This window comes from Magnolia sinica, chromosome 13 (genome assembly GCF_029962835.1).
Source record: "Magnolia sinica isolate HGM2019 chromosome 13, MsV1, whole genome shotgun sequence".
NCBI lineage: Eukaryota > Viridiplantae > Streptophyta > Magnoliopsida > Magnoliales > Magnoliaceae > Magnolia > Magnolia sinica.
This window is the reverse complement of record NC_080585.1, coordinates 17,029,438-17,040,907: the sequence shown is the minus strand read 5'-3', so window position 1 is coordinate 17,040,907 and position 11,470 is coordinate 17,029,438. Positions and strand designations below refer to the sequence as shown.

The 11,470-nt window shown below is 37.2% G+C and overlaps 1 protein-coding gene across 1 annotated transcript; it reads right to left on the bottom strand.

The window, feature by feature from the left end:
- Nucleotides 1-565: 565 nt before the first annotated feature.
- LOC131224137 (uncharacterized) lies at nt 566-5,075 on the bottom strand. Its single transcript, XM_058219684.1, has 5 exons — nt 4,626-5,075; nt 4,444-4,533; nt 4,202-4,362; nt 2,104-2,194; nt 566-742 (listed from the first exon to the last, which is right to left on the bottom strand). The coding sequence occupies exons 1-5, from the start codon at nt 4,827-4,829 to the stop codon at nt 566-568; spliced, it is 723 nt and encodes a 240-aa protein (XP_058075667.1). The 5' UTR covers nt 4,830-5,075.
- Between the last annotated feature and the right edge of the window lie 6,395 nt (nt 5,076-11,470).

The following is an 11,470-nucleotide window of genomic DNA, read 5'->3' as shown; positions in this document are numbered from 1 at the left end:
TCTCGATCATCTTAAAATGTTAGTGTGGTCAAATCACCTTAGGTTAATCAAGTAGGCCCCACAGTGAAGAATGACTATCCATAATCACGTGTTAAGAATGGAAGTTAAAAGGATAATCAATGGTTAGATTCCTCATGTGGGTCTTAAATTAGGTGATCAACAAGTTGAGACAGATTATATAAATTACTGAAAACATAAATATATTTGATTGTGTTGTGTATTTAGGTGGTTGTCACTTGATTGATTTTGGGATAACATCTCGGAATCTGCATCACGAAAATATTGATAAGTGATCCTGACATGTTTCCTTTCTATTGTTATTAAATTAGTCATTTGATTGTTTTCGTTGATTATGATTTCTTGTGTTGAATGCTTGTTTGCTTAAAATTAAAATGACATATAGTGTTATATATGTGACAATTATTAACATGATGCATAAATCATTCTCATGCATCCATGTCATGCATCGCATAACTGTGCTAAATACCTGAGGGCACTCCCTGGATGACCTGTAGGTACTTACAGTACCGGGTGACCTAGGGGATCATCCCTGAATATTAGAGGATTATGTCATCAACCTCCTCGTCGCTGGATCCCCCTTCCTCAAGAATGACCCGTTAAGATTTCCTGCCGGCACCATCCTGTGATCAAGGCAATTACTACTCCCAACAATTGCTAAAGGCGAATCACCGCCAGGAACACGTAGTTGCCCTATGGCCACCGTCATGTGATCGATGAAAGCCTGCAGATTTTACATGGTTTGCTAATTCTCTTGTTGCGCTACTTCAAAAGTTGTTTCGAAATCTATTAAAAGACGATTCTATTAAGCATTGTCCATAAGATTGTTACCCGACCCGTCATTAGAATTCATCGATTCGAGGAGAAAGCCTCGCTCGGATACCAAACTAACGCGGGGAAGGATGTGTTAAGTCGAGCACCATCTTCCTCAAGAGATAACTATTCTGAATCCACGGCACTTCTTTGGACTCCTCACAGAGATACCTCGAATCCATGAGAAAAATAAGAAAAATAGAATAATTTCTAAAGATTCATAATAAATTGATTGATAATGAAAAATGAGCTTACAACCTCTTAAATAATAACATAAACCCTAAGAAGAAGTTTTAGAATCATACAATAACTAAAACTCATAGAAATCGTCACTTACTCTAAATAGTAAACTTACTATTTATAAATAGTCGTGATTTCCACTACACCTCATGGTTTTGGGCCAAAAATAGTAAGTGTCCTATTCGGCTCAACCATGCTATTCTCCTAATTATTCTAAGCACTTGTCATGTTGGGCACAACTCCTAAAGCCCAATGGATGAAAAGTTATAATCAAACTAAAACTTACCATAAATAGTAAAAATGGAAATAAATAGGAATTTTGATCATCAATCTGATGTAATTTTGCAAATTCGGCATGGGTAACCCGATGTAGTGGGGTTGGGTGGCTAAAGTAGCTCATCCTACCCCCAAGTCATAAATGGTACGTCCAATAGCTCATTTCGGTTTGCGAGATACGTCCATTTTAAGTTCTGTTGGTTCAAATCACCTCCGTCCCTGATTGGGCCTTTTCTGGTCCATCTTGGCCATGAAATTATCCGCGACCCCCTCTATATCAAATATGTTAAATCATTAATATATTTACTTAAATTCATGTTATTCCTTTAATTATATCTTTGAGCAAATTTTACGTTGGGTAACTAAAAGTTATGAATAGTTAAAGCTTTTGTTAGTAAGTGGTTTAATAGAGCCCCAAATGGGTGAGCCATGGTACCATACTTAACTTTTGTGAATGTTATTAATATATAGATTGAATGCCTATAAATGATCGTGATGGTGCATATGTGTATGTGATTGAAATAAATGAATGTGAGATGTTTTGTTGGAGGTTTAAGTTTAGAAATTTAGTGTACATTTTAACTAAGCCTTTGGAAAATGGTATGAAGGAATGGTTTTAGTACACATGGTGTACGAGTCATGTGCTGTAACTTGGGCATGAGGGTGCACACTTTATATCCGAATTTCAGGGTATGACAAATAAAATAGTCACCTCATGACAAGTGACTCACCATGATCCGACAGAACCCAATCTACCTCATTTGCTCCACCGTTTATGATGTGCTCTAATTCATTAACATACGAGTATTCATTGGCATTTTCAGCAATATCATCATTGATGGCAAGGCTAGCCACATGTCGTTGGGGGTAAGTAGTTGATAGGTGACCTGGTTGGCTACAACGATAGCAATGGTCGGGTCTTGGCCGACTATAGGAGTTCGGGATCTTGCTCGGCCGACAGCATACCCACTTCCCGAATCTCAGTTTGCGGGTGTAGGAGGTTGAGAACACCCGCATGGGTTCTTTCCATTTGGCTTGTGAGCTCCTTAAGATAGACTCGCCATGATGACCCTAGTGGTAGGATAGGTCACTACAAGAAATCCCACTTTTAGCAACGAAAATTTTCGTCGCTAAAAGCCAAAATTTCGTAGCTAATAAGTTTTAGCGACGAAAATTTTCGTCGCTAAATTCGTCGCTAAAACACCGGCGTAAAAAGGTTTTATCGACGAAAAATTTAAATCGCCGCCAAAGGTAACCTTTTTAGCGACGAAAATTTTCGTTGCTAATAAAACTTCACAAGACTTTTAGTAGCGAAAATTTTCGCTGTCAAAAATATACGTTCCACTTTTAGCGACGAAAGTTTTCGTCGCTAAAAGAACTTCATAAGACTTTTAGCAACGAAATTTTCGCTGCCAAAAATGTACGTTCCACTTTTAGCGACGAAACTTTTCGTCGCTAAAAAAACTTTATAAGGCTTTTAGCAGCGAAAATTTTCGCGGCCAAAAATTTAAATTCCACTTTTAGCGACGCAAATTTTCGTCGCTAAAAAAACTTTACAAGACTTTTAGCAGCGAAAATTTTCGCTGCTAAAAATATTCGGTTCACTTTTAGCGATGAAAACTTTCGTCGCTAAAAAAACTTTACAAGACTTTTAGCAGCGAAAATTTTCGCTGCTAAAAAATATTCGTTCCACTTTTAGTAATAAATACAAAACTTTTGCCTACGAAAAATTTCGTAGCTAAAAGTCTCTTTTATAAAATCAATATTCCAGCACAAAATTTCACAAAAAAATTATTTTTCCTGATATACACCTGTTATAATATATTTCATCATATTTTTCCTGATATACACCTGTTATATAGTATAATGCATCATATTCACATTCACATTCATATAAACCCAAACTAGTAAATCCATCCAAACATAAAAGTACATTCATCCAAACACAAACAATCTTATCCACATCACATTCATTCACGCATAAATACATATAAGTTCGTTTATCCATCGGTGGATGTCTATGAAACAAGTGTTCCTCCCGACTCCTATGTCATTTTGGATCAAGCCCTTCATCATGGGAATGTCTATGAAACAAGGAAATTGATCGGCTCCCATGTCAATGAAACTAGAAAATTTTCATAAGACAGCTACTTGACTGGCTATGCTTGGGACGAAAGTATAGAATTAAAAATGAGTTCATTGGAACAGCATAAGAATAATTCCAATAAGAAATTAAATGATCTAGAGCAGGTTGAGGTGATCGGTCATGTGCAACAAAGACTAGAGAGCTCCAGCAAGGAATAATGATAGGAGTTGAAAGGCCTCAAAAAGAATATGACAGGAAGACCTAAAAAGGTCTTGGATCAAGGTGGTGAGGAAGTATATGAAGGCTTGTTCAGTTGCATAGCATAGAGCCTTAGGATTGATTGGTGAAATGAGATTCACAAAGCTGACCCAAATACCTGAGGGAAGGCTATGATGATGACGATGATACACACGAGGTCTCATGTGCAACTAGTTGGACTATTGGTTATTGACCAACCAGCACATAAGATTCAATGTTTCAAGCGTGTCTAACATCCAACCAATCAAAAAGGTTGGCACCTCCATGAAAACACCTGATGCAAATTTCAGGTTGATCAAATAATCAAGTAGGCCAAACCACAAAAAACAATGGACAACCGCTCAGCCGATCCAAAGTACATGTGTGGCACATCTGATGAGTGGATATACCCGATTTATGTGCTAGGTGATCTTCATGGCCGGACCAACCTATTGGAGGGTGAATGTCATACACACGATACATTGACAATTATGCACTAGGACCATAACTTAGCAAATGTAGGAAACTTACCTGATTAGAGCTTTGCAGCCAATGCAACAAAGTTGTTTCTTAGCAAATTTCATGATACCGCTGTTTGAAGGAATTGAAATGGAAACTGATCTTGTGTGGCTGCCATGGAGAAGTTCCTTTTCCGCATTCTTCAGAATGGGATCAAATATTCTCAAAAGCGGCTGTAACATGGAAAATACTCAATAACCAGGTCAATCAAAGAAAGTAGTGAAGTAAATCTTGAAGGAAATACCAAATAACACCTTGCTAATTTGATTTTCGAGATAGTAATGGGAATCAATTGGAATGTTATTCTCTAGCACGAAGATAGGATCCTCCGACCTTTCATAAGCCTGTTTCATTATGAACCAGTGGATTTGAAAGCGTTACCAACGAACACAGGAAAAAACAACTCACAAAGAACAAGCATCACATAACCAACTACCTTGGCACCTTTTGCAGCTTTAATAATAACATACAGAACACGATCCCCAACATTTGGAGCAGTGGCAGCATCCCGCTTTTCATGACAACCACACAAGCAGAAAATAAGAGCATGCAATAAAAGAAAATAAAAATGCATCTTGCTGTAAGAACAAAGATAGGAATGACATCCAATTTGTTTAAATAAATACTGATTCGAAATCATGAGAACAATTAGCTGTACTTTATCAGAGACCAGATTTCAATATTAAAAAAAGAGCAAGAAGATGAGCATGAAGTACTAAGATGGGAAGCATAGGGTAGAGATCCTCTCATCCATGCATCTCCTAAATTAGAAAGTGGAGTTGGTTTTATGCTTGTTTTGGGGTTAGAGGAATGTGGAAAAAGTTATCATGTTTAAGTTTGGTCAGATACATGTAAGAAGTTACCTGACATGGATTGAGTTCAGGAAATGACTATGCCACACATCTACAGGCATGCTGATCAAGATATGGTGTAATAATTGCCTCAGCTTCCAATTGTCACATGGATCATGTCTTCCACTACAGGTTTATTCCATTTATTCCTATTTTCTCTCACAAGTCATATATCATGAACCATGAACAGATTGGTTTCTTATTTTATGTCGAAGCATCAAACCACTAGCCCTTCAAGATTGTGGATTTTGGTAAATTATAAAGTGAAATATTTTACTAAAACTTATTTATACTCAAATCTTTAGTTTCCAATTTCAAGGATCCAAACTGCTCATAAAGAGGGTTTCTATAAATGGGCCTGCATGTCTAGAATCTAGATATGTTTTATGCAAGAATCGCATGACAATTTTACAAAGTTTTTAGTTGATTGTATTCATATTAAATAAGTTTTGATGGTGTTAGCACCAACTCAAACCCTCAACCTTGGGGCCTATTGAGCCATTACATGGAACAACTAAGCAAAGGTTTGGAGTAAACAAGAAAATATTAGGAAACGCGCCATTCATATTATATAAATAAGAAAAACTTTAGGGGCTGTTTAGTTTCGAGTGAATGCTATGGTATGCCATGGTACTTCTTTTTCTTGAGTACTAAGTCACAAGTATGAAAAGAAATCAAGTATTAAATACAAAATATAATTATCATTAATAAATACAAAAAAACCTAGTGTACACTATGACGCTACATAGGCTGCGACCCCTATAGCATACGCCACAAGGGATTTACGCTATTTGCTAACTTTAGCATCGTAGCTACGCTACGCTACGACACTATTCAAAACAGTGGTGTGGACACAACTGATAGATTTGCAGGTTATCTTACCAAACAGATTGATTAGCAAATCACCCAAAGAACCTGCAAAAAAATCACTTCATGTGGCCTATAGAATCACTCTCAAACAAAGTCAAGAAAAGGACGAGTTCATGAAAAACTAAGCAAAGTTTTGTTAAATGAATGATACATATCCCATGATCAACTTCCTCCTCTTTTAACTCTCTAGTTCCGAATCAGTGTCTAATATTTGCTCTCGGTTATGTAGTAAAGGCCTATTAACAAAATAATTCCTAGTCAAAACTCATAATACTACTCATTACACATAATCCGGATACAACTCACAGTAAATAAGTTAAACGCATTTAGGTGGTATGATTGCTTTGCCCATCATACATGTTAGGTCAAGGATCTGTTACAAGACATCAGCAACAGTTCCAAAGCATTTCAGCAGCATGATTGCTTCAGTCATCATACATGTTAGGTCAAGGATCAGTTACAAGAAGTCAGCAAAAGTTTCAAAGCATTTCAGCTCATCACTTTTTAAAAAACCAATCTGCACAGAACCATTGCTTCCTGAATTCCCATGAGCAACACACCAAAAACTGATCTAGTTTCTTCCTCTCTTTTTATAAAAAAAAAAAAAAAAATCGTTGAGACAATCTGAAAATTCTTGCCAAGTTTTAAGTTATATATATTGCAAAGTTCAAAAGGAGAACTTACCATAGGATCCATTTCATATTCAAGTGGCTCTAAAATGAAATCTTCATCTTGGATTACTCCATTCACCATCAATTTTCCATCACGAACCTATCAAAAGGCAAAACACATGCATGTCCGATGCTTAGCATTAGAAAATGAAGTATGGAATCAAATGCATATTGAATCATTCTTGATCAATGAAAGTGATTTTAAAAAAATTAGCTGGAGGGGAAACTCACATCGACAAAGTCCCCTACCTTGGCGACAACTCTTTTGATAAAGATATCACCTGAGCTGAAACCCTTTTCCTGCACATAGTGGTATCATGATCATAATTATAGGGTCCTAGTCATGCATATCATTCCATTGGCAACAACTGCTACTTAAGATGTATTGCAGTATGAGATTAAAAAAAAACATATCTGCAGGGCAGGAGGAACCTTGAAAATCACTCTGTGACATCTGGATTGTTAAAATAATAAGAAACCTGTAAAGTTTGCAAGGCAACACAAAAGATCAGCTCCAAGATATTTAAAGGGGAAAAATATCATCCAGATGAGCAAGATCTACATGATTCTGGACGATAAAAGCATCAAGTCAAGGCCATTCTCAATGCAAGAGAAGATGTTCTGATAGATATCATTAGTTTAAAGAAAGCATGATTTTAATCATTTCATCATCCACCACTGGTTTCCTTGACAATAAATAAAGCTTAGTGATGTAGCTAGTGAAAGAAGACTTGCCTGCATATGGTCAAACCATAAAGTAAGGCCAACAAGAGCTGCACTAGCAGACAGCTTCCTAAAATCAGCTCCCCAGTCCTTGTCTGCCACCCTGCATCACGGCAAAGATCACAAGGTGTCCAAAAGACAAGCCAATGTGCACAAAACAATAATGATCGGATCATGATACAATGGAAATGAGAAATTACTAAGGATGGCTTTCCAATTTGTCATGGTTATGAGTATTCTAATCGGGACTCAGAAGGGAAAGAAGTTGGGCTTGACAATCATCTGATGAGGCAGATGTTGATGGGAGATGCCATAGAACATCTCATTCACTTCTCAAGGCTTCCTTGGGGAAATGTTCAGGGGTGGGAAATGCAGGTTGGAAAAATTACTTGCAGAAAAATCATTATAATTTTTTCCAACAGCCTTCCAGAAGAATATTATATGATGGCGAATGTTTTTTCTGTACCAAACTCTCCTCGCAACATACTTGGTAGCCCCAACCATTCACACAGGATCAAAATTTTACCTAACCATTTACAAGAGAAGGCCCTATAAAGCAAGTTTACTTCTCTAATGTCCAATGTCTGGTTTTTTCACTTTCATATACCCTACACTGGATGAAGTGGAGCCCCTCTCTGTTTTTATCTCTTACATGCAAAGGAATCTTTTCAGAGTTTTTTCTCCGAATTTCAGGCTGCATACTAGACATTGACTACAAATCTACCATGAAGCAACAGCCAACAGTAATGACAAAACAACAAATAAAAAGATAAATATGTGGAATTGTGCCACAAAACTCTTAAGGCATTGCACCAAAGAGGCTCTAAAGCCATCACGCCAATAGAAAATCAAATCTATGAAAGGAAACAAGAAAACTGACTCAATTCAGTCAAAATATCATCATAGTCTACTCCAGAAGTCCATACATACAGCTCAACAAAGCCTATTGGAAAACAAAAAGTGATCTTCCCTGAACCATCTCTAAAGAACCTGGTTGAGCATTTTCCTCAAAATATGCAACTACGGAATACCACCTGACTGATATTTATGGTCATTTAATACTACCAAAGGCTTTGATTTCCACCATGTTTCTTGAATAACAGATGCATGGGTCTTTATATATTAAGCCTATTGACAGTATCTGCTATGGTTGAAATACAACCTCTAAAAGAGGACTCAGTTGATATCAATTATTTAGAGACAATTTGCTGAAGTACCATCTACTTATAACTGTATGGTGCCGTAGATCCGTACAGCTGTGAAAACATCGAAAAGAAAAACTATGGTTATATATTTCCATTCTAACATATCCAATTGAACTTGGGGGGTGTGAGGTCCACCCTTGAACCTCCATAGTACAGATATCCACAAGGACAGCCTGTTTGGCAAGCAATGTATCAATGGAATTCTTTCGTTGATGAACCTGTATCTCTGGACATAAAAAATCAAACAGAAAAATGGAACAGAGTAAAAAAGAAGTCTGACATGATGTTTGTAAAAAAAAAAAAAGAATTTAATAATGATTATGATTTTGGTGTAGTGCACTCTTCGACTTCAAACTGCTTGCACCCAATTCAACACTTGGGTTCTTGATTCCAGTAGACAGAAGGAAGAGCACAAGCACTTCCTGAGCTCTTACATTTTCAGGATGTGGAACTTTAACAAGCTTCCAAAGCAAGCTCACTTGAACAATGAAATGGACAACTTAGCAAATACACAAAAACAAAAATCATAATGAACATCCTCACAAGGTTAATAATGCTGAGATTGACTTCTCAGTCTTAATGGGATACGACATAGCATGTAAATGAGAATGACAGTTATCAAACAAGAAGTATCACCTTTCTTCTGTCTGTTTCAGGCAAACGATTCTGGCCAACTACTTTCCAAAGTTCTGACTCAAAACTAGCCATTGGCAAGTTTTTAAGGCTTTCGAGATCATCTATAGACAACACATCTTCTAACTCCTTCCTGCATGTGTGCGGGCACACAAACAAATGGAGCTAGATCATCTTTTACCTGAAGATATGTAAAGAAAAGGAGGAAAGCCAAACATCAATTTCAGACAAGTAAGCTTCCCCTTCCTCATGTTGAGATTTCAGAACATCAGACAGCATACCTATATACCTGAAATATGAATAAAGGCTGGACATATGTGATTCTTGCTCAAAATTATTTGTGCCAAATAGCCACAGTTTCAAGGAAAATATAATCTTAAAGACCTAAAGAACCAATGTCATTATACAACAGATTGATTTGAACCTGTAAATGGGGGGAAAGGCTAACAAACAAAAAAACAATTTTGAAAGCATGCTAGCATTGAATAAAACCACCTTGGTAAAAATTGCTTGCTAAGGTACACCACTCATTATGACGCAACACAGATCAACAGATATTATTGAAGAATCAAATTAAAGTACATTGCGTCCACTTCAGATATGAATCCCAAATAAATCTGTTAATTAGGGATTTTCAGATATGAATCCCCAAAAAATCAAAAAATCAGGGATTTTCGATTCTGAATCCTCAAATCCGAATCCCATACAGGCAAATTAGGGATTTCGAATCCCAAATCCAGAAATTAGGGATTTCGAATCCCAAAATCGAGAAATTGGGGATTTTCGTCAACGGTGAGAACGGTCAGAGAGAGAGAGAGAGAGAGAGAGAGAGAGAGAGAGAGAGAGAGAGAGAGACCCGGTCACGGTCCACCGATCCACCGAGAGGGACAGAAAGAGAGAGGATGCGCGAGAGAGAGAGCACCGAGAGAGACAGAGAGAGCGACAGAGAGACAGAGAGAGAGAGGGCGCGGTTGAGAGGGACGGAGAGAGAGAGAGAGAGAGAGAGAGAGAGAGAGAGAGAGAGGGTGCGCGAGGGAGAGGAGACAGAGAGTAAGAGACCGAGAGAGAGAGAGAGGGTGCGCGAGGGAGAGGAGACAGAGAGTGAGAGACAGAGGAGAGTATATCTCCTTCTCTCTACTCGCGCTGACACCAACGCCCGTGGCTGGTTGTCGGTGTTGTGTGGGCCCCACGATGTTGTATGTGTTTCATCCCTGCCGTCCATCTATTTTTCCATATCATTTTATGGTATGAGACAAAAAATGAGGTGTATCCCAATCTCAACTGGACCACATTATAGGAAACAGTGTTGAATGAGCATCGACCATTAAGTTACTTTTGGGGGCCATATACATTTTTGGATCAATCTGATATTTCTTTTTCTCATCATCCGGGCATGTATGACCTAATCAATAGATTTGATGTCAAATAAAAAGTACAATGGACCTTAGGAGGGTTTTAATGGTGGATATTCAATCACTATTGTTATCATGTGGTGTGGTCCACCTGAGATTTATATACCTCTCATTTTTGGTATCAAGCCCTAATTTAAAAAAAAAAAAAATTTATGTGAGAGAACACCAACACATCTCCCATAAATATTGTTGCTTCACAAGGACTCTTTTATTTATTTATTTAGAAATGCTCCGGTGCCTACGAACACAATTAGTTATAGTGTACCCATTTTTATTCAGAACATAGACAGTCCAAACCATTGATCAATATGGTTCATCAGGTATAATCCATATTTCAAGAACTACCATGAAAATATCACACTGATTTAGTAAATTTGACCATTCTGTAAATGGAATTAAAAATGGACGGTCAAGATCATTTACACAAAAATAAGTCCAATCAACATTTCGATTCATCCATTTGTTAGGATTATCATGGTTTGCTTATAATTGTAAAGAATCACATTGTGCAAGTGACAATTAAAAACCCATGTAATTCCATTTTTTTATCATCAATTAAGCTATTTTTGAATTTACTAGAATTTATTTCTATTTTTTCTCGTGGATTCGAGGAATCTTTATGAAAAATATAGAAAAACTTCATGGAATTGGAATAATTATCCACTTTGAGGAAGACAGTGATCGACCTCATCACGTCCATACCTGCGCCAGTTGCTATAAGGGTTTGATAGAGAATGGTGCCCACCATACCATAGCCATCGAGGATGGGTTTAGAACTCGAAATACATCTTAGATGATGAAATAAATTGTTCATATTCTAGTGTATAATAAGAAGCATTCGCTGAACTAATGATTGTCTAGGACAGAAAATTTAGAACATTGAGAACTAAAGATCAAATGGCTCATATTCGAATCC

Excerpts from the sequence above, each read along its gene's own strand:
- LOC131224137 (XM_058219684.1), bottom strand. The coding sequence starts at position 4,829 with ATGATTTCGAATCAGTATTTATTTAAACAAATTGGATGTCATTCCTAT. Across the intron at positions 4,363-4,443 it reads TCGAAAATCAAATTAGCAAG|CCGCTTTTGAGAATATTTGA; the intron begins GTGTTATTTGGT and ends TCCATGTTACAG. Across the intron at positions 2,195-4,201 it reads GGCTGCAAAGCTCTAATCAG|CCTTGCCATCAATGATGATA; the intron begins GTAAGTTTCCTA and ends ACATGTGGCTAG.